This window comes from Nipponia nippon, unplaced genomic scaffold, assembly GCF_047370975.1.
Source record: "Nipponia nippon isolate SJK-2023a ecotype South Korea unplaced genomic scaffold, ASM4737097v1 scaffold_5, whole genome shotgun sequence".
Classification (NCBI taxonomy): domain Eukaryota; kingdom Metazoa; phylum Chordata; class Aves; order Pelecaniformes; family Threskiornithidae; genus Nipponia; species Nipponia nippon.
Window position 1 is genome coordinate 3,347,246 of NW_028262369.1, and position 25,721 is coordinate 3,372,966.

Here is a 25,721-nt window from a genome sequence, read left to right on the forward strand (position 1 = left end):
TGCCTTAAGAGATTGCAGAGGGAAGTATAACACGCAGTTTACTACTAACCCAGGCTGTAAGTCTTGCCTAAGCTAAAACGCTGAAAATCCTTTCTAGAATGTCCCTCTCACCTTTGTTTTCATTATTATGTAATCCTTGGGTTAATAATTATTGCCATATCAATTTACTGCAGTTACTCTCTTGTCTGAAGCTTGAATGAGTTTGATACTCAGAAACTCTTTATAATCATGGTTGGTTTGGTTTTTTGATTTGGGTTTTTTGTTTTTTATTTTTTTTGTTTGTTTGTTTGTTTTAAGTAGAGGAAGCTGGTTTGCAGTTCATTCTAGACCCAGTCTTGCAATGAGCACTAGGGGCAGGGGGTTGGTTTGCAAGCAGTTTGTTCAGGATTGGGCCTTACTTTCTTCAGAAGGTGTAGCATCTCACTGCTGAAACAGCGTACATAAAAGTAGGTGTTTAAAATTAAAAAGACGTTGCATTTATTTTTCAAAAGCAAGTGTTGAAATAATGGAAAATACAGTTGGAAGGGATGTGAAGAGGTTCTCTAATCCACTTAATGCTGAATGATATATCATTTCTGACATGTGTAACTGTTCTTACAACTTTCAGGAGGGAAGGCTCCACAACTCTCTTGCCAATTTATCTAGTGCTTAAATAGTCTTATTACTAGACATAGGGAAAAGCTTATTATTTTTTAAAGGTGGGTTTTTTTTTTTTTTTACAGTTTTCCTTAAAGTTTACTCTCGAAGGAGTTTGTTTAGTTCTTCTTCATTGCTACCTGTCTGTCTTCATTATTCTCCCTGGTCTTTTGAAACTAAGGAAACTCCATTTCTTTGGCTTTTTCTAAGAAGTCCTCTTTTCTAGACTTTGTGATTGTTCTTGGTGCTTTTCTCTGGAATCTGTTCACCTCTTTCGGCTGTCATACAGATCCTGGTTTTGCTTACGCATCCCTGCATGGTGTTGGCCATTTTCATGGCACTGTCAGGTCATATTCAGCTTCTGGTTTGGTGGATCTGCAGGATCCTTCTCTGCAGTCTAGCTGCTGAAGTGCTCAGTTCTTCTGAATGAAGAATGTGATATATTTATTGGGTGATAGGTGGAAAGAGGTGCATTTTAAACAGTACAAAAAGCCAGATTTTTAGGAGGCTAAATGAAAAGAGAGGTTTGTTGGGCAGTTCTTTCATAGCTCACTAATAGTAGGAGCCCATATGTTAATTTAGAAGTCTGGGATGCTTTGACCTCAGGGTGGCTGTTACCCAAATGTCTTGAAATGGTGATGAGAAGATCCTTTTTCAGAATAGGGAGTGGAAAAGTTCCAGATCTGTGCACAGAATAGCTACATTCTTTCCTGGAATGATGCAACTGGTTGTTAAACTGGTGCTTTTAAGCATTACAGTGAAAACAGCAAACAAATTCTGGTCTTCATCTGCACGCCTAAACAGAATGGAATGAAGTAATCTGGGAGAAGGTGGTTGTAGATGCAGAGTTTCGCAACGGTTATCTCTACTTTGGAATAATAAAACCTTTGATAAAGTAATCATTGTAACTTAAAAGTAAAAGGATTATTCAGGCCACTGTGTGGGGAAACTTGCGCAATAGGTCGTTGCACAATTGCTGTAGGTTGGTTCTCCACTGACTGTTGTTCCTCCGCTGTCTGCTGTGACCATGTATTGATTGCAGGGTGAAAGAAATTGTGATCTTCCGTTTTCTCAGGAACTAAATTCCCCAAAGGCAATTTAACAATTTAAGGATTAGCTAGGTTTTATACTGAGATTTTCCGCCCCCCGTCTTCTGGGCCGGAAAACCAGCAAGGTCTTCATGGACAATGTTACTCTCTTTGATTCTTCGCTCTTCTTTTCCTTGTCGTCCTGTGCAGTGACTCTGCATGTTGGGCAGCCAAGTTACAGTGTAGTTCCACCACAAGACACTGCATATATCCAGCAAGCTGCTGTTCTCAAAGCAGCAAGCTTTGAAAACAACGCTATATTGTTGTGGGTATTTTTATTTCTTAACATACCCCCCCACCCCCAGTGCAATTTCTTTTATTTCTTTTATTCATACTAGTGCTATGGTTAATTATAGCTTCTATATTCCTATAAGAACATAGAATTAATATTCCAGATACAGGTTGCCCTTCCCAGATTTTACTGAGTGAAGAGACTTGTGTGTAGAGAGGGATTGAATGTGCAACAACAGAGAATGGAGTGTGGTTCTGAGAGCTGTCTGATGGTCCTTAGGAGGAAGGGAAAAAGGGAGATGCTTAATAAGCACTGATGCCGTGAGATTGTTCAGTGAAGAACTTGGTGGGCAGAATATAGGAAGTGGGGAGCCAGGGAGGAAGAGAGCAAGTGTGTGTTGAAATCACAGTCATTTCTTTCCACTTTGGGACAAGGCAATGGTTAGCATTCTTACACTCTGTAATGAAATAACAATTGGTGGAGGAAAGTTGCATTAACAAACTCATTGAAACTTTGGCAAGCAGCAAAAATGGCAACCTTACACATATTTGAACTTTGAGTTGAGTTGGATGTACTTAATTGTTTGGGATTTCTTTTTCCTTCAATATAAAGATTTTTTTATTTCAAACCTCAGCAGAGAGAAATAATCTTTTTAAAATATTTGAGCTCTACCACAAACCAGGTTCATGTTAGTTAGCAACTACCACGTGGCCCTTGTCCAGAGGAGAGCCACGAAGATGGTGAAGGGTTTAGAGGGGAAGCCGTACGAGGAGCGGCTGAAGTCACTTGGTCTGTTCATCTGGAGAAGAGGAGACTGAGGGGAGACCTCATCGCGGTCTACAGCTTCCTCACGAGGGAAGGAGGAGAGGCAGGCGCTGATCTCTTCTCCCTGGTGACCAGCGATAGGACCCGAGGGAACGGCAGGAGGATATGTGAGGGGAGGTTTAGGTTGGACATTAGGAAAGGGTTCTTCACCCCGAGGGTGGTGGAGCACTGGAACAGGCTCCCCCGGGAGGTAAGTCACAGCGCCAAGCCTGACAGCATCCAAGAAGCATTTGGACAACGCCCTCGGACATATGGTGTGAATTTTGGGGTTGTCCTATGCAGGGACAGGAGTTGGACTCGATGATCCTTGTGGGTCCCTCCCAACTCAGGACATTCTATGATTCTATCATACTGTTTGGTTTGGTTTTTTTGTTTGTTTGTTTGTTTGTTTTTTTCAGGCGAACGGGGGGCGTGGTTCTGAAATACTGTTGTTGGAGAATTGGGAGAAACTGTTGGATAGCTTAGTATACTAATAAAGATGCTCCGTGTCCCTGTTTTAGCATTTTTCATTTATAAAGGAAGAATTGGTGGTGGGAAAATGTGTAAAAACTATCCTGTGAAAAGAAAGAGTGAAGGAAGCAACAACAACAATGAAATCAAGATTAACGTTTAATACTATCAGAAACAAATACCAGTCCATAAATTTTATGCTGGTAAAGGTGCATTTTCATCTAGTTATCTTGCTTTCTGTCTGAATAGAGCCTAATTAGTTGTCACTTGCCCTCAATAAGTAATGTCTTTTGTTACAATTTTCTCTCTATTAAGGTTTTAGGTACAATGTCTGCTCCGGGTGGCGTCCCTGTCCCATCTGCACCACCTTCTTACGAGGAAACAACAGGAATCAACGTCAACTACCCGCAGCCCTATCCTGTCCCAGAACATGGCCTGAAACCAGAGGGGAAGGGGATGAACCCCCCCCCATACATGGGACAGCCTGCACCAGTGAATAACCCTGGTAAGCTTGAAAAACTGCCTCATGTTAAGGAGGTGCCAAGTGGCTATGTAGTAGGTGCTGTGCAGAAGATGAAAGATTGGGGTTCACAGGTGCTCCCCGCCTTCCAAAAATATTTTTGAAGGGCATAAGGTGAATCAATTCTTTCAAGTCCTTCGGTGTGCACTAATATCAATAACATCATTTGGCGTTCTGCAGTTTTTAATGCTGTCTTAAGACGGTGTGTTTCTGCATTAGGAAATGCCATCGTGATTTCTCTTTGTCATTCTGCATTTCATTGTTCTGAGCCTCAAATATTTCAGTGTAGTAGCTGGTTCTAGCTCAGAGGAAGTTGATTAACTATCCTTTTTTCCTTATTTACCCATTGAGTAAACAGCGTGTTTCTCTGCTCAGTTACAGTGCAGACAGTGTACGTGCAGCAGCCAGTAGTATTTTATGACCGCCCAGTTCAGATGTGCTGCCCTTCCTGTAACCAGATGATAGTGACACGTCTCTCGTATGACTCAGGAGCTTTGACTTGGCTGTCGTGTGGTGGCCTCTGCCTGCTGGGGTAGGTTGATTCCAATTTGCACTTTATTTTTCTCTTCTTCCATGACCTTTTGTAGCTCTAAGGAGTAACAGAGCTCTCAGCTTTGTTGCTTCCTCATTCTGTCTGGGACCTGACTATGGTTTGAATAGCCTACATCTGCCTTTAAGTCCTATAGGACCTTAAAGCAGCTCTAGAACACCAGAGTGATGGACTCCATAGCCATGTGTGTGCTTCCTAAAGTATATTTTACATTCTTGTGTATGTAACAAGTGGTAAAACGGATTGTTTTTTGTTTTTTTTTTTCTTTGCAGGTGTATAGCTGGCTGTTGCTTAATTCCCTTCTGCATTGATGCCCTAAAAGATGTGGATCACACCTGTCCAAACTGCAATACTCTTCTTGGTTCTTACAAACGTTTATAGGCAGTGTTTAAACATTGATAGTTGATTGATGAAGTTGGTTAGCGCCTCTACAAGCCCTTTCTGAAGCTTCGTGGAGACTTCTCGTTGCTTCTGTGCATCCTGTCCTGGAAACCAATCAAAAGTAATGTTCATTGCTAGGTTGCTTGGGTAAGACTTTGCTTGAGGGGATTCTGACTTAGGTCTGTAAAAAGTGTATGTAATCTTACAGGCTGCTCAGTCCAGCACCAGTTGATAGCAACTAAATGTTTTCCCCTTCTGCTTTCTGCAAAACAGGTTGGTGATGTTCTTCAGTTAATCTTGTCTCAATCATGTTGCACGCTGGTGTGCTTGCTTACAGTCTCAGCACAGACCAAGAGGAGAACATCTGTGGCGGCCTATAGAGTCTCATGGCTGGTGCTGATGCTTTTGCAACAGCACTGTTAACAAAATGGCAGGGAGTTGCTTGCCTCCGAGACAGGTGCCCTTCTTTGACAAAAGAAGTGATTTGTTGTCATCTTTTCATGAGCACTAAAATTCACTTTAAAACTTTCTTAGTTGAAAGAGAACCAAACCTAAAGGCTTCTTCCTTCTTTGAGGCTGCTTTACCAAATGGACATCTCGTGTTACTGTGCATCAGTGGTGATTCAATCTAGTACCTGAGTTTCCTTGCCAGTTATAAGTCTAGTCATATCTCTACTCTGCAGTAAAGATGTTTCTACAGGTATTTTTAATAGATATTTTTTCAGTGTTTTTTGTTTGGTTTGGTTTTTTACTGCTGATTTCTAAGTCTGTGAAGTGTTCTCTTCTCTCCACCCCAGTGGAAATGCCCATAGAGCCTTGGTTATAGCATTGGAAAACTTCCTTTTACATTTACGTAAGTCAACTGATAAAGCTGGGGTTTGTTTATGATCTATCTTAAGGCTTGAATTCCACCTGCAAAACACAGATACAGGACCTGTGCTTATAATTGCTGATCTGTTTATTAATTACTGTTTCTTCATTAAGAAGATAATATGTTTGTTAAGGATTTTCTCTGGTTATTATTTAGACTTGTCCTCTGATTTTTCTAAATGAAGGGGAAGTTCTGTTTTCAGAAACGTACGCTGCATATGCTTATTTAAGGCGATGATCACAAAAAATGGGGAATGAGGCTTTGAAGGTTGAACTATTTTACCATGTCATAAGCAGCAGACTTTGTCCAAATAACATCGTCTAGAAAAGGCAGACAGGTGTTTAAACAAGGCTGTGATGCTAGCACTGTATTAATCTCTGTAAAAATAAAAAGCTAAAATAAATACGAATAAAAAATACTGCATTTACTGTTCTTGCCGAATGTGCCTTCTATAAATATTTGGTATAAGTTAACTTTTCAAAAGTCTTTCAGCACTTCCTGTTTGAAATCCAGGAGTTTCGTGGATCACAAATAAAACCTCTAGGCCTCATCTTCATCAGTTTTTGTAAACTGCTCCTGCGTGCGGGTCCGTCTGCAAGTGGTTTAAGAGCTTCCTTGTGCATTTGGAAAAGGTTTCTGATCATATGTCTCCCTGTACCGTAAGAATTTCCATCGGTAGCTACTAACTGGCAAGAGAATGATGGAGATAAAAAGCTGGTAGTTTTGTAGCTTTCCACTTTGAAGATGCGGTGCTGGCTCGTGTTTTTTGTCTGCTGCTGCACCACCGTCATGCTTTCGATGTTCCTTAGGGCCAGGGTGATGCTCCATTGAATTTTCTGTTCTGATGACACAGGCACTGATTCTAACTTACGCGAGTCACATGCGTTACTGTAAAGCAGTATTTTTTACACACACACCCCCCCACTGGATTTCACAGAAAATGTTGTTCTTGTCAGCTTATCATCAGCAAGACAGGAGGAAGCAATGAAGCATGCAGTGTTTCCAGACTTGATGTTTGCTTGCATGGTGGGGAGGATTTTTAGTTCTTTTAGTATCCATAACAGTCTGGTCTGGATAATCCTGCTAGATACTCGTTTGGTGAGTTAAGTCTTCAAATTGTTATTCCCTTAGCTCCCCTTTTTTCTACAAAGTGATGGTTGGAAAATCTGAGGTGGTGGCACCAGAATGCGGAAGAACACTGATCAAAAAAATAATTATGTGGGGTTTTCTTTGGTTTGTTTTATGGGCACAGTTCATTGTATCTCTTAAATTCCTCTTACGGATTGAGAATAGGACACATAATGTTGGCAGCTATTCCATCTAATTAAGCATTCTGCAAAACTTTCTGCTGCCCCTTCTATACTTAAATTTCCTTAAAGACAAAGCCCGTGTTTGTTCTCTTGTGTATGGGATTATCTACGGAATGCGCCAAAGTAACTTGCTTTGTTAAACTTATTTTAGCCAGACAAATGCAGGATGTGACTTGCTTTGTGTGAAAGTGCTTTGTGTTTGATTACGTTCAAGTTACTGTTTGTTTTTAAAAGGGATTATATTGAAAATAAAAACTTTGTCTGTGGTATCTGGTGCTTGTAATTGGAAAACTATAATGTTTGGAATGTTTCCAAACACATGAATGGCTGAAATGTTAAAATTAAGTCAAGAAATGTAATTACAAGGTGAAATTTTTCAGAGTCTCACTTGGCCCAAGTCTCTGATCAGTGGCATTCTCTGGCTTGCAGACCAACTCTTTACACACAGAGCCGCATCTGAAAATGTGTTGTTTTCCTGCAGCTCGGGCCCTTTAAATATTTTTCCAGTTAAAACTCCTTTGGGTAAAACTTTCACTTGCAATACAACTAAACAGACACATACAGATACGGCTACACTTTTACAAGCCAGTGACCGGTAGGGAGAAAATAGATAGCAAATATCATTATGCTCAGTTGGGAAGAATCCCTATTAATCATGCAAGAATACCTTGCTTTTTAATGTCTGAATCACTTTTTTCTTCCCTTCTTTTTTTTTTTTTTTTCCCCCTGAGATGCAGAAAATACAGGAAGGCAAGATTAATACCTCTAACAATTTTGTTCTAGTGCATTGATTTTTATTTATCTTTATTAAACAACATTTTGGTTAATTTGTTAATAAGCAAGTTGAGTCGTGAACACATGGGTTTTCCTCATTTTTATCGTACTTGATAGATACAGAAGTGGCATGCTGACTTTATGTGCTCATGCTATTTCCACAAATGAGTAAGGAAAGGGCATTAGACCATCTGAAATCCTCCGGCCTCGCATGATGAATCTGGGTGAAGCCTTCCCGTACCCCCACCTTCGTTAGACGTCGTTGCTTTCTATGTCATTGCTTTCTGTTATGCCTTGACAGTGTTATTTCCATTGGACTTCTATTTTTAATTGACAGAACTTGCACAATGTTCAAACTTGATTAATTCTGATGAGGCTTGAGCCAGAAGGAAATAAAATTTGTTTTGTCATGCAAAGAGGATCCAAAATAAAAGCTGTTAAAACAAAAAGCAGCTGATAGCCTTACAAGAGGGAGTTGTTAAGCAAGAGCAGAGCGGTTTCAAAAAGCTATTTGTTGCAGTGTTTGTGAAAGCACTTCTGGCAGTCTAACCACAAGTTCTTTTTTGAAGAAATGAGTTGTGATTTGTGAACTCAAACACAATTAATTACTCTTCATAACTGAGCAGCAAAAGGTGAGTAACGGAGCATACACTGTCATCCTAGGAATAAAAACTAAAGTGCGAGTACCGTGACAAAGGTGTGAAGTGTTTATAGCTCAAGTGAATTGTATTTTATAGCAAATTAACCTTTGTGTTCCTATTTTCTTTATAAGATCCTGCAACGTGATACAAATTCATTATCTTTAGGATGACTTCTAATGTATTTTTGTGAGGGGAATACCCTCGTGTATGATGTGTCAGCTGTGAATCCAGTGTAGAAATAAATTCTCCAATGCATGTCTCACTACTTTTTCAAAGCAGGACACCAAAGGCGCATGATGAAACCTGCTGATTTCAAAGGAAGTGCTTCTTATTACCGCTTATAATTGATTTTTGTTATGAATCTTTGTTGCTGTTTAAGAATGTGCAAATCTAGTGTCTGTTTGAACAGGTGGCTGTGTGGTTTGGAGGTGCTAAAAGTAGTCGGGCTCAAGCCTAGAATAAACGACGACTGAGTAGGAGGCTTTTTGAAAGTCCTTTTGCAGTTGGATGTTTTGCCTCATGCAACATCTTGGTCTCTGTAACGAAAAAAAAAAAAAAGGAGCTTCAATGATCTCCTGAGGATTATGGCATTAACGGGCTGCATGACAGACACTGTTCTAGATCTAAAGCCATGGTGCGTTTAAATGTGACAACAACAGGGATTTCACAAAAGCATTGGGGGATAAAAAACCAAACCAACCCAACCCAAAGTGGTTTCTCTCTCTTGCTCCACGAAGCCTCTGAAGCGCTTTCTCCTGGCACGCTACCCTGAGGAGGGAGGCAGGCAAAGCCTGTCCCGCTCCGTCTGCGTCTTGGCAGCTGCTTGTACAACAGCTCCCTTAGGCTCATGCTCCATCGGGTGCTCTAGTTCTGCACAAAGCAGCACTGAAGAATTTTTTCACTCTGGGATAATAAATAAATAATGGTGAAGAATGTAAACCAAGCGGGTGGGCGAGATCACCCTCTATTTCCGCAAAGCTGTAGCTTATTTACCCTTCTTGGTGCTTTTCGGTGCTCGGTTCCACCGTGGCAGCAGCACCCGGCCCCTGCTGCTGCTGGGGGGGCGGCGGGGCCACCTCAGCCTCTGCTCAGCCTTTCCTCCTCCTCCTCCTCACCACGGTGTCTTCTCGCCTCAGCCATGCGGTGGGTTTCTCGGCCTCCCCTCTGCGCCTGGTGAGGGCGGCGTTTGGGGTCGGTCCGGTGGGGAGGCGGTGTGGCGTGCGGCAACCGCCACGGCCCTGGGGCAGGCGCTTCTCCCCTTCATCGCTTGATTTCCCCCTAGTAGACAGCCTGAAAAATGTACGTGTGCCACAGCGCTACTCAGTTTTTGGGGCTTTTTTTCCCCAGGGAAATAACGTACTGGGAACACTTTCCCCGAAGCTCTGCCCTGGGAAGCGTTCCGTTCTGTGAGGGTTTTCCCGCCGCGGCCTGCGCCTCACCTGCCTGCTCTGGCGGCGGTAGGGTGCGGCAAGTTTCTTGTCAGGTCTTATTATAGGGCCCAGAACTAGTAAAATCGGTCAAGGCACCAAATAATTACAACTATTTGTAACAGGTGTGTGCGAACTGGCACACCTGCGTGCAGGCAGCCTGGGCGGGCTCTGTGGGAGCCGCAGCAGCCCCTGCCGCCATCACAGGTGTTTGCGCTCAGAGGTGCAAGTTTGGAGCCACGGCTCTGGGGACTTTCCTCCTGCTTTTGCCTGTTAGGTGAGTTTTATAACATTAATCTAAAAGAACTTGTAGGACCTTTACAGAATGGACTTCACCAGCTTGTTAAAGCTCAGATTTTCTTGGCAATGCTAACGTAGAGTTTTCAGATGTCCATGGACATCCTTACTCTGTTGTGTGCTAGATGGTATTTTTGATTAAATTCATTTTGCAAACTTGAGTACAACATCCATTTAAATGGATGAATACTTTTATCGGACTTACCACCAGTGTCTGTCTCCTGTGTGTCATTAAACTGGTGTGTTTGCAGCACGTGTGCCTGATTTTCTTCAATATTTTAAGATTATCTAGGACAGCACTATGGTGGAAACTTCTCTTTGGGACGTTCTTTATCTGCCTGTTTTGGGGGTGGTGCTTTTATTTTTTTTGTTTATTATTATTTTTTTTTTTTTAGAAAAATCTCATTTTGGGGGAGGTAGGGAAAAAAATGCTTAAAAGATGTTGAGCTTGTTTTTCAGTCTTGGACTGCGTCCTGCACTTACCAGCCCACTCAAATGAGTGATGTTGGTCGGGTACCCAGGACACTGATGTTATGCTGTGGTTTATCTTAAAGGTTTGGCTTCTGCATGTATTCAAGACTCTACTGCAAATCAGGCATTTAATTTCTAACTTTGAAGTTTCAATACAAAGGGCCCCAAAGTCTGTGATATACTGAAAAAAGCAATTTGAAATGTTTTCAACAAAAACGCCCTGGAGTTTTGTTTGTGAACTTCGTTCTTTGGTGTATGAAATGGTCAAGATTCAAGTTCGTTCAGATTTATAAATTCTTGAGTGTGCTCATACACCTACAATAAGATATTTTTTTGTCTGTTTTATTAATATAGTTTCTTCCCTAGGAAATGGGAAGCTGCAAAGCGAAAACTTGAAATTAAAATGCAAGTTTGGTTATTTTGGAAAGTATGATTTACAGCTGTAACTGAAAAAGCAGAGCAAGACAATTTGAACAAAATAGCAAATTACATGCAGTTACCAGGTAACACTGAATTCTATGTTCTTTCTCTAAGCCAAAGCCCAAATCCTCGAGCTTCCCTGTTGCAGCAGTCCTTTCCATATATAACATACCTTGGGATCACAGCCTGAATCCGAGTATGAATGTGAGCCTGACCTGGGAGTCTCTTAACACGTTGACATGTAACCTATTCTGTAATTAACGTTTTTACATAGAAATTCACTGCGTCCGTTATTTTGCATGGATCTTGTATGTCAATATTCAGGCTGTGGCTCACAGTGTTACTACTGGCTGTTGATCCTCAGTTTGGTATCAGAAAGGGAGAGACGTGGCTGCACTGAGGTCGTGCTGGTGTCTGAAGCTGGACCTGTCCAGTTCTCGGACACCGGGATCACTGGTGGCTTCTGGTAGAGACTTCTGAAGAGCTGCTGCTCTGTTCTTACAGACATTTGAGTTTCTCTTAACTGTGCTCAAGCATGTGTTGTGTGTCTGCATTTATTTGATCCTTTACATTTGACAAGATTGCTTGTGCTTAAAATGAAGTGTGTCTGTAACTGCATTAATGTCCAGCATTTACAAATGAAAACTGTTGCTCCCTCTTGAATTTTTTGAGAAAGTTTGTTCGCTAATTCTTAGAGAACCCTTCTTCTATGGTACACCAGCTATTTTTGCATGAAAAGGTTGTTACTCTAGAAATGTGATTGAAATGCTAATGTCTGTCTTAAAGCTATAAAACATGGCTCTTACTGAACGCTATGGCACCTTACCAAAAAGCTGATCAGAGGAGTCCAGTTTTCTTAGTGCGATGCCAGTTGTGGCACCTCTTAGACACTCTCTTGCCACGTGATAAGACATACATGCAGCGTTGTTGGCCTGCACGTGCGCAGCAGCTCTGAGGCATCCCAAAATCTCGTGTGCTGCGGTCCTGTGGACAGGTCTGACGTTTTTGGTCCATCTGGTTAGACCCCGCTTTGTTTCAGGGGCTTTGGGCACAGACTGTCTCAGCATGGTTCATACAACCTTTCCTGGCCACCCTCTTTCCTAAAGCTCCCTCCCTGTTGGAGAGGAGTTGCCTGTGACCTGCATGAATTATTCTGGGTGAAAACTAAAAATGTAACTGAAAGAGAAAATTTGATTTTTTTTTTTTTTAAATGAGAAACCTGCCCATAGCTCTCTAAGGCAAGTCTAGCTATTTAGAGACAAAAAGGTTTCTGAAACTGCTTCTGGTATTTGAGCAGGGGATGAAATGACTAATAAAACGGCCTTGTTCCAAGAAGGCATTTAGATTTGAGCACATGCTTAATTTTGGGCGTGTGCTTCTGCTTAAAATTAAGCACCTATTTATGTACTCTGCTGACTCCGGACATTGGTGCCATACATGAGCTTAACATAAACTAAGTGGAAAACTTACTATAAAGTGTCAAATTCATATAAAAAGGAGCTTATGTTGGCCTCTCCAGTGGATTACAAATGTTGTTCTTAATATGAGGGTAGGGCTACCAATGCTCAGCACACAAACGCTGCCTGTAACTTGTTGCTTCTGGGCTGTGCGGTTCTCAGGAGAGTCATGATAAGCCAGAAATTCCCTCTAATTCCAATTTTGACATTCCCACTGACTTCAGTCTAAGTTTTATGCTTTCAAGTTATTTTGCAACAGCTGTGTGAAATGTGTTGAAATATCTTGCTATATAAGCAGTTAAAAGTCAGACTACTGTGGAGAATGGGCAATAGTAGTGATTCAAGAAAAGAATTGTCACAATATAGCAATTTTCTGGTAAATTCATCATGTTTTTATCTTTATGCCCAGCTATTAACTTACCTGCTTCTATCCACATTGCTGATAGTAGACCAAGAGCTGAATGACTGCGGGGTAACGTACGGAGCACGTACTATGCCCAGATGAGCTGTAATATTAAAATGAAAAATTAGAACGAATAGAAGACTGAGTAACTTGGCAGAGTAAAAATAGCAAACTCAGCAAGTCGCAAGATTTCCACAATGAAATCTCTGAAGCAGTTTCAAAATTAGAGTATTCTGAAGAATCAGAGTGGAGACGGAAGAAGGCTTTATCAGTTACCACTTTGGGTTGATCATAGGAAATCCGAGCCGCTGTATGCAATCTGTAAAGTTGTTTTGTTTTTTAATTCAGTTTCAGACCTGAGCTGTCCCAGAGTTTGGCGTCTGGTAGATCTGGGATTTGGATAGAGGGACCCAGCTTTTGTCATAGAATATTTCATTAACTCTTTAGACTTGACTTGCTCTCTCTCATCTTCTTTGGTCATCAATCTATGCAAAGCACATGTGAAAAGTTGCTTTCCCTTTAAGTAAATTTATAAGCATTTTGAACTGAGCAAATGTTACCTGATGGAGAAGGTAAGTTCAGGCAAGAGGCTGTGACAACACAAGCTTAGAGGGGGAGAGTATTACCGGTGAGTGGGATTGTTATCTATGATTTCTGCTTGTGAATCTGGTGTGAAGTAACCAGTAGCTCAGGGTAAACCAGAGAGGCTTACAGCAGGTTAAGACATGGCAGCAGGAGAAAGTAACTCTTTGCCTGTCCACAGCGGCTTCCTTCAGAAGCTCTTGGCGCACAAGCGTAACAGAGTTTTGAGGATGCCTCCGTGGCATAAGCGATCATCGATCCTGTTAGGTGTGCAGAGTAAACACGGCCATAGGCCGCCAGGGAAGGCGTATGACGAGAACCCCAGGTCTCGAAGAATGGGTCAGTAGAACAGGCGGTAGGTGGTGGATCTCCCTCAGGCGGGAGTGGAAGGTCTTTATCGCAAGCTCAGTGAACCCTGAAGACCTATGTCTGACGTGTTGTAAAAACCTGGTTGCTACCAGAAGGACTGGAGTTTAGTGGGTTTGTGTATTATTCGTGCACAGTTTCATCCATCTTAGGTTTGGGACTTTGGCTGAAGGGATGAGCTGCTTCCCATGAACTTGCTTGCTCCCAAGGGAAACACCTTGCCTTCAGCCCCAAAGCTTTTGCTTTCATCCTGTGTGCTTTTTGATTGATTAATCATCAGGGAACGTTTGCTGGGGTGATTTTTTAGTTTATTTATTTATTTTAAACTTACTGCGTGGGATTGGTCTGAGCATTTGCTATGTTACGATGCTGTATACTTAATTTTTTCTCCTTGCAGTTTTGTGAAATTCCTAATGAGTTAAATTCTCTTTTTTTTTTGCGAAAAGGCTGAAATGCTGTTGGAGAACGGATGAGATGTTTGCGTGTCTCTCTCTCCCCCTTACTATAGGCACGCACTCCCCCCCTCTGCAGGCTGCCCTGCCAGAGCCCCTCCTCTGGCTGGAAGAGGGGAGTTGAAATAGTGAGCTCCTGCTTTGTAAAGGAAATTTTCTTTCACTGCCTTGCTCAGAGGTGCCTTTGAGAGGAGAACTGATGTGGTTTTGTTAACTTCTGGGCTGAGGAGGTGATTTCGAGGGCCATGGGGCTGCACGCCATCACTTTACTCTGTGCTGTTGTGGCAGGAGCTTCAGGGAGTAAGTAGAAGAAACTTTTCGCTCTGCTAAGATTGATATCTCTCAATGCAAAATACTTCTGCTAAGGAATGATGTCACTAGCAAAACTTCTGAGATGCCGTAAATTACGTTACAACTTGTAGGTTTGCAGTAACTCTTGTAGCAGCTTTGTGTTGATTTTCAGTGTAGTGGAGCAATTTGCTTTACAGAGCTCTCTGGGTGGTACTGGGCAGGTGGGAGAGCACCCTACCTGCAAAGGAGTGCAGTTAAATTGTGCATCGTCCTTCAGCATTACTAGGGAAAGCAGCAGAAACAGTGAGATTGTGCCAGTCAATTCATTATCTCACCTGGAAATAACATATCGGTATCGTGTTCTGAAACCGTGCTCGTTTTGGTATTTGGCAGATGAAGGATTCCGAAAAGTGTGACTAGGTCATGAAATGTCAATGATGTGGTCCTTTGTTACTCTTGTCAACTGGAAAGAGATAAGTGAATGCTCTTTTTAGAACCAAAATAAATCATGGAAGAAAATTTAAAATTCAAAAAGAACAAAGCAAAGAGCAGAAACTCCAAATTTAGGCACCTTAACAAAATTAACAAAGTGCCTGATTGTCGAAGGTGCTCAGCCTGCCACACTACCTCTCTGTGGTAAGCACGTTTAAAAAGGCTGAGCACAGCATTCAGGTTTCCACACGGGAGCTGAGAGAGCTCTTAAATCTGGTCCTGGAGAGGTGCGCTCAGCATCTTAAAAATCCGATGCTACATAACAGAGATGAATTTTCCAAGTTTGTCTCACCGTATTTATTTCAAGGTTGCTGAATAATTTGTACTGATTTCTTTAAAAGTCATTAACTTAACACTGCTTTTTTCCATTGTTTAAAAGAGAAGGGTGAGGTAGATAGCCCTTTTCTTACCTGACCCGCTCCATAATTAGGGATGATTTTTTCCCCCAAGGAGACTGAGAAGTGTATTTCTTTCTCTCCAAATGCAGTGTGTTTGGAATGTTAAAGTTAATGCATCTTTTATTATAGATAGGTATATTTATAAAAATTAATAGTCGAGTGATAATTCTCACGACCTGGTCTCTCTATGCTAGAAAGTTTTCTAGTTTTGCAGATATCTGTAGCACTAGGACCAAGTTTGCTTGAAAATAACATGTTATTCATACTTTTTAAAGGTAAACCCTGAAGTTCCATATAGAGAATTAGTTCTGCAAAATAAAAAGGAACATTTGTTGGGAGGAAAATATAAATGTGGGGTAAGACCTTTTCAAGAAAAATGTAATTCTACTCTCCAGAAACTTAAATTTTAACTTGGGAATAGAAATGTGTATAAGCTTGAGTGGGTGCTGAAGAAACAAACACTTTCTTATTTTTGTTCCAAAACCAGTGAATTCCTTTCTTTCCTCCTGCCAATAATTTTGACATTTCAAAAAAAGGGATTAAGAGAAGGGAAAATACGGTTCCAATGAATAATATAAATGTGGATTTTTAAGTGTAGTAGTTTGACAAGAACATTTCCTTCAGGCATATGGCATATATTAAACATCCAAAAGCACAGAACCGGAATAAAGAGGCTCTTTTAACTTCTGTCTCCAGTGGGAGACAAAGCTGAGCAACGCAGAGGTGTTGGTTACGGCTTAACAGGGAGGTTCAGTAGCGTATGGTATAGCACAGGGGCTGGGGGCGATGATGATTGCTATTGAACTTCTTGTGGGAGTTACTTTTAAGAAAGATTTATCAATAATGGCAAGTTAGGGCTGAATGCTTCTAATACTTTAATTTAAATGTTTTAATTAGTATTTTAATTAGTAAAGTAGCATTTTCTTTCACTACGGTACATACAAGCATGGTGTATTGAAGTGCAGCAGGATCACATATTTGCTCTTGGCTGTTCCTCATATATCACGGCAGTGCATATGAGCAGCTGGGGTCTGACTGACTTTGCCACGTGCACGTTCCTATCAATATCTAGGTCTCGGGGTAACTTGCTGAGTTGAGTGCTGGAGAGTATTAGCAGTGCAGGATCAGGTCCTGGAACGTGCATCTCACATGTGTCCATCGTGGGGCTCCTCTCTCAAAATTCCTGTAATTCAGCTCAGGTTTATCACAGAAGTTCTCAAGAGGTCGGGACCAGTAGGCCAGTCTTCGACGCAGTACCTGTGTATTTGCCAGGAGTGAAAGCAATCTGCCGTGGTTTTGCTTCATGTGCTGAAGCATGATTTACAGCAGCCTAGCCCTTCGGGTGCGCAGGCATCATGCTTGTAGAGGCAATCACAGTGGTGCACAGGAAAGAGATACCCTAAAAACGTCACTGTTGCTTAACTTCTCTGCGAAACCAGAATTTTTCTTCCAGTTCATCATGGACTTTTATGCTGTCTAGCAGTGCTTGCTATAACTGACGGATGTAATTCTGCCAGGCTTATTTAAGGTCATTCAGCATCAGATCATTAGAGTGAGAGTCTCGCTAGTTTGCTGTGCAGACGAAGAGAAGGAACGGAGGCTCTGTACGTAGCAGCCTCGACTGTTTCCTCTGTTCTTGCCAATGCGAACCTGAAGCAATTCCGTCTGTGTGGTGTAAGTGTGTTCTGCATCCCCTTGAATTCGCTGCGCTCCCAGTCAAAGCCTGAACGAAAGTCATGCTGGAGAACAGGCTTCCCAGTGTTAAAGAATGTCTTAACCAACTGCCGCAGCCCTTGAGTTGTGATGTTTAAGTGTTCCTTAGTGTGCTGGTGCTGGAAAAGTTTTCCTTGGGCAGTAAAGCTTGTTCTTGTTCTGCTTTAAATGACACTTATGATTTCTTGAATGGCCACATGCAATAAAAGTCTTAGCTGAGTAGAAATTTTCCCTAACTGCAATAAAGGTAAAAGCCTACAGATGTGAAGAAGTGTGGTGTATAAAATGCATATTTCTGTCTTGGATTAAGAACCCCTTTATTTAGTTTGCTTGGTAATCCATGGTATTGTTGCATTTCCATACCTACCTCAATACGCTAAGGCATGTAATTCCTTTATGTATGTGCTTGTATGATATAGATGTGTGGAAAGGGGCAAGAGCAAAGTTTTGTCCCCTTATACTTCGTAGCAAAACTCTCATGGATTTCTTTTCTTTTTTTTTTTTTGAGGGCCATGCTTTGGTTTCAGTTATTTCATTGTAATTGAAAAGCAGCGGGTCTGTCCTGAGCTGCACACAAATTTTCAGTGCTTTTCTATTATCTTACCTGTCATTGCAGGATCCTTGGAGAGTTTAAGTTATGGATCTTCCTGTTTTGCAGAGTGCGTAGGTGAGTAAAACAAGATTTTATTCAGGCCTTGCATGTGATAAGGAAGGAGGGATTTGAAAACGTCTTTCTCTTCAGCAGGGATGTTGCGTTCTTAGAAGAATGATCCTTATGTCTGAGTGATCAGCATTCATGGAAGTAGCGGAGAAGTTCCACTAAGCTTTACCAGGCCCAGACCTGCCTAAAGCTCGCATTCTGTGAACTCAGAAAACTCATAGACATTAGAGCTAAGCAAACTACTAAACCAGTGCAGGACAAAACCCAGCCACGTTTGAGTGTCTTTTTTACCAGTACGCAGTGTTAGCTCCTTTCATACTGAAACAGGCATGAAGAAAGTCTTCTCCTTCAGTGAGCAGGCACAAAACTTCTATTCTGCAAAGGAGGAACAGATGGGAAGACAGGATATTGGAACTGACCTGGAAAGGTTTGGTTGAATGGCGTGAGGTGTAGTTGTAACTTATGCTTCTCATTTACATTGCTAGCAGGTACTTGAATGTGCAAAAGTGCTTTTCAGTGTAACAGCAAGGGGAGGACATGGATGTTCTTCTCCCAAGGAGATCCTGCCCTAGCCTCTTTGCTCCCTACTCAGACAGTGCGGCTCAGAGACCCTTCATTTGTACTTCACCTCTCTGTGGCTTTGTCGTTGAAAGTGCTCGAGTGTTGCAGTGCCGCTGTAAGGCAGAGAAAAAGCAGCTCTCTATTATGGGAGCCACAGTGGTCATTTTTCCTAGGTGTTGTCTTCTTCATCTGAGGGAAGGGAGAGTATTTTCTTTGAATTTTCCCTCTTCTGCACTTCAGTGGTCCCTGTTAAGGTTGTACCATGATGTCTTCTCTTTTAGGGACACCATATGTGTTACAATCTCACACACCACAGCCACCAAAACGTATGGCATTGAAGGTATTATGACTCTCATCTCATCCCTTCGGGGTTAATTCTTATCACCTGGTCTAGAAGAGAATCTCCTTTTTTTGGAGGAATACAGAGACCATGTAGCACACATGAGGGTGTCTGACATTTTATTCACTAGAAGACAGTGCTACCCATGGACACGCCAGATCATTACAATGTCTTCATGCAATTAATCTTTATCTTTCCGTGCTTTCTTTTTCTCAGCGTGGATCTTTTCAGGCAGGCTTTCAGAACCAAAGGTCTTTACTTAAAAAGCACGTCATTTGGTTTGCCTGCATATATGTAGCCACAGCACGGGCATGAAAAGCACCGAATGCATCAGCAGATCTTTTTCATCTTGCTGTTGCAAAAAGGTCCTGCTTTGATGCTCTCTGAAAGGTGTCGAAAGAGCATCATGCCATAAATGCATTGCATTCCTTTTCTGCTCTTGGAAATTAGATTCCTGCCTCGATGGAAATTGTGAGGTTATGTGCTTAGGAAGAGAGGGGAATTCTTTTCACTTTCCATACAGGAGCTATCGCTAGCATGCAGGGTGCTTTCAGAAACCCAGTTCTTTCAATTGTAAGTCCAAGTGGGAAGGGAACATTCTGAATATCCAGCCCCTTGTTCAGCTGATTTTAGTGGCCAAAAGATTAAAAAGTGGAAAAAAAAAATAGGGGGAGGGGGAAGCCTAATAGACTAAAAAAAGGGTTTTTTTTATTTGTTTCCTAGGACACAGTGCATCGTACTTCCCCAAAAGAGCTAGATACAGCTACAGGTATTCAGCAGGCACCAGCACGTTCCTGCAGGGAAGTACGAACAAAAGCAGTGGCATCTCTCTGGAGAGCACAGCGATCATTGAGGCACTGGGGAATTGCCAGATGGTTTTGAAAGTGAGTATTGTCATAATCGTCTGAGTGACTGGGATGAGCGAACGTGGAACTGCATCTTTCTTTGGGATTACTGCTACATTTAGAACATTTGTTTTTCTTGTAATGAAAGCCCGGTTCAATTCTGGATCTCATAATTACAGTTGCAGAATTGCTTTGATGCGGCATGGCTTCAAATTAAGTATTGGCCAGTTTTAAAAGGCAGATCAAACAGATCATTGTTTTGTTTCCTAAGTGGCATGACAGTTTCACTGTTTTGTCACATGAAGTGCAGAACTGGCAATGAAGCTAGTCCCTCTGAAAGGAACTTGTTTTATTTTTAAGCACTTTCGTATCTGTAGCAGTAATTTAAAAATAGCAAGCATTTTAAAGAGAACTCGAGAAACTTGTAGGATGTGCTGGATCGGTGCCATTCCTAGCACAGTGTAAAATTCAGTCTTGTAACACTCCATTGATCTCGCCGGGAGATCTCACTCAGAGACAAGAGCAACAGACCAGTTTCAAATTACAGACCTCTTCCTGGGGTGAGCCCTGCCGCAGGTCAGTTTGAGAGCTACAGTGCTTTAGCAGGGGAGCATGGAAAATAAACTTCTCTCATCTGCCTTGATTTCCCTTCAGGTTAACAGAGGGGATAATTCATGGGTTCTGCGGGGGGTTGACATGTGTGTCCTATATACACATATACGTGAGGCCAACGAAGAATAGGATAGTTATCCCTGTCCTAACATGGCCATATGGATAAAATTAACTGGCCAGTGATCCCGTGACTTTACACGAAAAATGAGAACTTGGGTACTGTCTTCAGATTGAATCACTCTCTTCTGCCTTACAATATCAGTGGCTGGATTCCCCAACTTCTAGCTCTTTATCTTAATTTGAGGCCTCCTAAGATATGCCAACCAATATGTAGTTGAATGCTTGTCTTTATAAAAAATAAAAAAGTAGAAGATATTAAGAAAAAAAGTTACAAAAAGTTGCAGTCTATGTTGTACTTAAAGTGGGGCAGAGCACCACCATTTTTACCATTTTACCGTTACCATTTGAGAACAGTTCTTCCTTACCACAACCAGCCAAACTGCAAGTACTTTAGGAAATTCCATAATGAACTTGAGTATGCGTTTTCTCCTCTGAATTCAGTAAGAGTAAGCTGTGAAATGGCTACTGAGTACTGAGAACGTTACCAGGTATAGTCTCAAGAGTCAACTGAGATGGACAGTCATTTTGCTTCTCAACTGGAGTAGAAAGGAGTTGCGTTTATCCAGGCTCCTACTTTACCCCAGAGTAGGTGATTGCTTCTGGCTTGAAAATGAAAGGGATGTAACAGTGCCGTATAAAATGTATTTAATAGTGAGTGAAACTTCTTTGTAGAAGAAATTTCTGGAAACTGTCTCAGATATGCAACCTGAAGATGTGGCTATTGGCAGTTGTGTTACTTGCAAAACTGAGCCTTTTTTCATTGTCTGTGACATTCTGTGTAGATATCCTTATGTGACAAAGTCAACCAGTTCCTATTGACAATGATATTTGTTGCTCTATAATCTTTGCTCCTAGGTGCAAGATGTACAGATTAAGAAAAGTCTTGCATCCAGAGAGGAGCCTCTGAAGGAAATGAACAGTCTAAGGTAGAAAAACTTCTCATCTGGTCTAGTTCTTGTTTATTTTAAGCTATGTGGCTTAGCAGCAGCTTGACTTGATATTGTTCACTCTGTTTCATACTCTGTTTAGTTTTAGTTGGTTGTTTTTTTGTTTTTTTTTTTTTGAAAAAGCAAGGATCAAGATATGAGCACCATCAGCAAAATGAGAGAGATTTGGGCCAAAAAGGTGGTTTTTTTTTTTCATCCCTTTGTATGTAAAAACTTTTGGAGAGTAGACAATTAAAATTATGCTGGGTACAAATTATCAGGCCTCTAGCTGGCTAGCAGCGTGCAGGGATTGCTCACTAATTCTCCAAGTTGCAGTTGCTACTTGTACAGACTATTGGGTTTGGAAGTACATTTCAGAAGTTCTTGGTTTGGAGGATTCTCACAATGCAAAATGTTGGTTTTTTCCTTCCAGGATATTTCAATTGCATTTATTCATCTAATGTCATTTTCTTCCTTTGATGTTTTTGTTTTTAATAGCTCATTCATAACATATGTCAGTATGTTTCCCTCTGACTTGCAAAGGTATAGACTCCAGTGAAGATGCCTGTACAAAAACGTCTCTTCAAACTGTGGAGGTCTGGTATTTTCCCAGAGAGCTGACGCTTCTTGTGTCATCAAAAAAAACCCAGTTCTGTTGTCTGATTAAGCTCAGCCTTGTAATCTTCCTCTTTGTCCTGCCACTTGGATTCTCAGCCTTTAAACAACACTGAGAACTGAGATAATTGACTCAATTCCAAGGGTCAAAAAGAGCAAGTTTGGAGTAAATGCATTGCTTTTTATATTCATCAGAAAGAGCTCTGTGTTCCACGGTAAGGGTAGTGGTATCAGAGTTCAAATCAGAGTACAGGCAGATCTTCCGTGAAGTTATTTGCAGGATTTTCATAGAGGGAAGAGCAGTTGTGTCTTGTTCTTTGCAGAGAAGCCAAAAAATAAAGGTAGCAAAGAAAGCATTCAGTGAAACTTGGCTATTGAAAATAATTATTCAGACGAGTGAACCGTATTAGCATTTGCCTCAGCCTATTGTGAATATACAGTGGTCTAGCTTGTCCTCTGAACATGCATGTAATTTCCACAGATAGCAGCAAAAGCAACCATGTTGCCTAGGAGTTCAGAAACCCTTATCCCATGTGCACAATCTCTTCTCCTGGAAAGAGTTTATCCAGGTGTTTGTGCATTAAAAGTTTTTCTCTTACATTGTCTTTGTGACCTGGTTGATGAGACAAACAATTAGTTCCACAGTTAATGTGCAGATGAACAACTGTGTGTCTCCCTGTATGGGAGCTGCCCATTGGGCTACTGTAGATTTCTTCCTTTGGATGGCTTATTTTTCCCCATTTAGAGGCGAAATATATGATTAAAGTACGTTATATTAGGAGTGAAAATCAATGTTAAAAAATGATCTTTTGCAAAAGTAGAAAACACTGTGCTCTCAATCCGGGAGAGCAAAAGCAATGAAGGAGTGAACTGACAACAGAGACTGGGGGATAACACTGGGATAGAGCCCCGGTATGTACACCTAGCAGAGCAGAGCAGGAAGATATGAATCATTAATGCAATCATAAAATGGAATTCCTCTCTTATATTAAACAAGAATCGTTGCCATTAAGTATAATTACTTGTAGAGAATTTACCAGGATTTGGCTTTATTAAGTGCTGCAGTTATGTCAAAGATGCTGTGATATCTTGATAGGTTTTGTTTTGTTTTGTTTTGTTTTGTTTTGTTTTGTTTTGTTTTGTTTTGTTTTGTTTTGTTTTTTAAGGGCTTTTAGGGTCAGGGTGAATTCATGAATAGAGGCTTGCTATAAAGAATGGAGGTACAGAATAAGACAGATCCATTGTGGAGGAACAGCTCTGTTAAGAAAATCTGAGTCTAATGTCATAAACTGACTTGTGGCCACTGTTCGAAGCAAGAAACTATAAACTATTTTATTGCAGGAAAATACTAGAACAGCATCCTCTTCATTTTTCTTTCCATGATGGGAAAGTTCTGAGGCTCTGTCCTGTGAGGAGTGAACAGACCTGGGCACTGAACATAAAGCGAGGCATTCTCAGTGTCCTGCAGACCTCGCAAGCGTCCACTGCTAGTGCAGTCGTTGAAGAGGTGAGACCGTTGGTAGACTCATGCTCTAGGGTGGCTGTTAGCCCTTGTGCATGTTAAGTCTGTTCCCGTTTTAAATAAAGGTTTTTGCCACGTGGTGACTGGTCAGCAGCCAGTGGTGTTCATCTGATTGCTTTTTGTAGTGAATGTTATGAAATTATCTATAATTTACATTCTTGTTGAAGGTTGGAATTCACTGCCGTGTTATCTGAGGAAAAGCTGTGTATTGTGGAGTTCTCTGAGGAGTTGTAACACCAGGGCTTGTGTTTTACCTGTTCTCTGGGGAAAATGCAATATTAATTATTCATGATTATTCATCATGTCTTTTTTTCATTAATTTCAAGAGGCTTTAAGATCAGGCTTCTTAGAGCTCTTTGCAATTGTTTTTTTGAATACTTAAGCTCAAGTTCTGCTGTGATACACTGAAATAATAGGCCGGAGTACCCCACCGTCGCCCGTGTGTTTGTGTGAGTGCAGCTGAGGTACCTCAACGGCTGCACTTCTGTTGTGAAGAGCAATCTCTAGACTGACCTTCAGCATGATATGCGCTCCCTCATTCTCATGCTATTGCTACATATCAGTGCTTAAATAGATGTTCTGCAATAATGCTTTGGACACCCATATGTAATTACATTTCTTCTGAGTAGAAATGCTCTTCTGAATTAATGCTTCCCTGCAAACCCACAAAATCTTAAATGAAAAAGCATACATCTGTAAAAGATCTGATTCAGAATAACACAGTGAAGTTAAACAAATCAACAGACCCCGGCAACTATAAAGTTTGACTAAGGCCTTCAAAATTATTTGCCTTTCCATGGCTTTTGTGGTGAAGCCAGTGTCCTGCAAGGGAGAATTTAGGTCTCTTTTGCATTGTTATTACAACAAAGCAATTATTAAAATTAATTGTAATAGCCCATAATGCCTGCTTGTATTGTATGTGTGCATGTGTGATTCAACACTGTACCTTTCTTACTAGGTGGATGTTCTGGGAATATGCCCCACCAGGTATCAGCGACAAGGCCCTGTTCTTGTCAAGACAAGGGACTTAAACCTCTGCTCGCATCGGTATTCTGCTTTTACTTCGGTGCAGTCTGTTCCTCTTCCTCATATGTCGGTAAGTGTTAGGGAATGACACTGATTCTTCCACAGGGCCTTTTAATTTCTTTGAAGAGTCTAAATACCAGGTCTGCAATTCACGTCAGGTTCTTCTGCTAGTGGGAATGTTCTTCGTAATGTAAATTAAAAAAACATTTTTGAATCGTAATTTATGCTTAATTATATTTGTGTGTGTCTGCCCAAACTTGAATCCTTAGCAAAGAAATGATGAATACTATTGTCCCTGTAACGCCTGTTATTCACAGAATTTGTTTTTCATGCAAATTTGCATTGTAGTTGATGAGCATTATAGTATAAATGCAAGAGGTTGTTAGGCGCCTGGATTAAACTCTTGTCATTAAAATATGTTATAGTGGTAAACTGAAAGTAGAGATGTGGATAAGAAAAATACATTGTGCAAGGACAGTTGTTATTTGCAGAAAACTTTGGAAAGATAGAAGCTTTTCTAAAAGCCAGACTTACAGCTTTCCATTGTTCATGGCAAATACAGTCTATGTTTGTATCTTGTGCTGTTATTATCAGGTGAATATTACTTGCTTCTTGTATTGTACTAGCTAGTCGTAATTTACCAGCCTTTTGCTTTTCTCTACTCTGCCTACCAAAAAGATCTGCTTAACACTGATGCTATGTGAGCTGAAATGAACTGAGACCATTTGACACTGAAAGTTAGTAGCAGTTGCATTTCAGTGGTGGAAAAACTAGACTGAAAATAAAGAGCGTATTAACCTCCACAGGCTGGGGGCTCTCAGAGGTCTGGACAAGAGACTTCACCCTGTATCACAGAACTGGAATCCTCCATGAAGCTGGGAGAGAAAAGATTGGGCAGGCTGACATAGGTCATCAAGACTTTACCTGAAGTATCTGTTCTTCTCAGTCTGAGCAGCAGATCCTGTCCTCCAAACTGGAATGTGTTCAGAGCGTTAAGGATGGAGTCCTGGCGGAGGCCAAATGTACGGAGTCCAACCTTGTTACGCCGTTCTCTCAGAAGGGCAGCGGGGCAAAGACGCAGACACAGTCTTCGCTGAAACTCTTTCAAGTGGAAACAGAGACACTGTACAAAAAAGGTAACATGATGTTTCTGCTAAAATAAAGTAAATTTATTTCCTAGAAAAATCTTGGGACTGTGTCTTGCCTGTGAGAACCCTTTGCAGAGATATTTCCTTTCATGCATTAAACTATGTGAAAGTGGATGTTTTTACAGGCTGGGCTACTGAGAGCTGCCCCTTCTTTGGGAGTTGGGGCCTGCTATAACTGGAAGCTGGGTGGGTCTCCAAAAGTGATAGATTTCCTTAACGGCCAACCCTTTTTTTACCTACTTGACATACCTAGCTCCCTTGTACGCAGAGCATCAGCCTTCCTGTGTCTGTGGACAAT

General features: G+C 41.3%; 2 protein-coding genes across 10 annotated transcripts in view; both read left to right on the top strand.

Moving 5' to 3' along the window:
- The window catches only part of LITAF (lipopolysaccharide induced TNF factor), an 85,355-nt gene extending 79,374 nt beyond the window's left edge, over nucleotides 1–5,981 (top strand). For all 9 annotated transcript variants that reach the window (XM_087730581.1, XM_087730577.1, XM_087730583.1 and 6 more), the window contains 3 exons: nucleotides 3,547–3,736; nucleotides 4,127–4,283; nucleotides 4,574–5,981. In XM_087730581.1, the coding sequence (XP_087586707.1) occupies nucleotides 3,559–3,736; nucleotides 4,127–4,283; nucleotides 4,574–4,682 (444 nt within the window). In that variant the 5' untranslated portion in view covers nucleotides 3,547–3,558 and the 3' untranslated portion in view covers nucleotides 4,683–5,981. The remainder of the gene's footprint in view (nucleotides 1–3,546; nucleotides 3,737–4,126; nucleotides 4,284–4,573) is intronic.
- An 8,417-nt stretch (nucleotides 5,982–14,398) lies between these two features.
- The window catches only part of APOLTP (apolipoprotein lipid transfer particle homolog), a 110,585-nt gene continuing 99,262 nt past the window's right edge, over nucleotides 14,399–25,721 (top strand). The window contains exons 1-7 of the mRNA XM_087733037.1: nucleotides 14,399–14,453; nucleotides 17,664–17,714; nucleotides 19,333–19,493; nucleotides 21,042–21,112; nucleotides 23,069–23,234; nucleotides 24,208–24,345; nucleotides 25,222–25,411. Of these exons, the coding sequence (XP_087589163.1) occupies nucleotides 14,399–14,453; nucleotides 17,664–17,714; nucleotides 19,333–19,493; nucleotides 21,042–21,112; nucleotides 23,069–23,234; nucleotides 24,208–24,345; nucleotides 25,222–25,411 (832 nt within the window). The remainder of the gene's footprint in view (nucleotides 14,454–17,663; nucleotides 17,715–19,332; nucleotides 19,494–21,041; nucleotides 21,113–23,068; nucleotides 23,235–24,207; nucleotides 24,346–25,221; nucleotides 25,412–25,721) is intronic.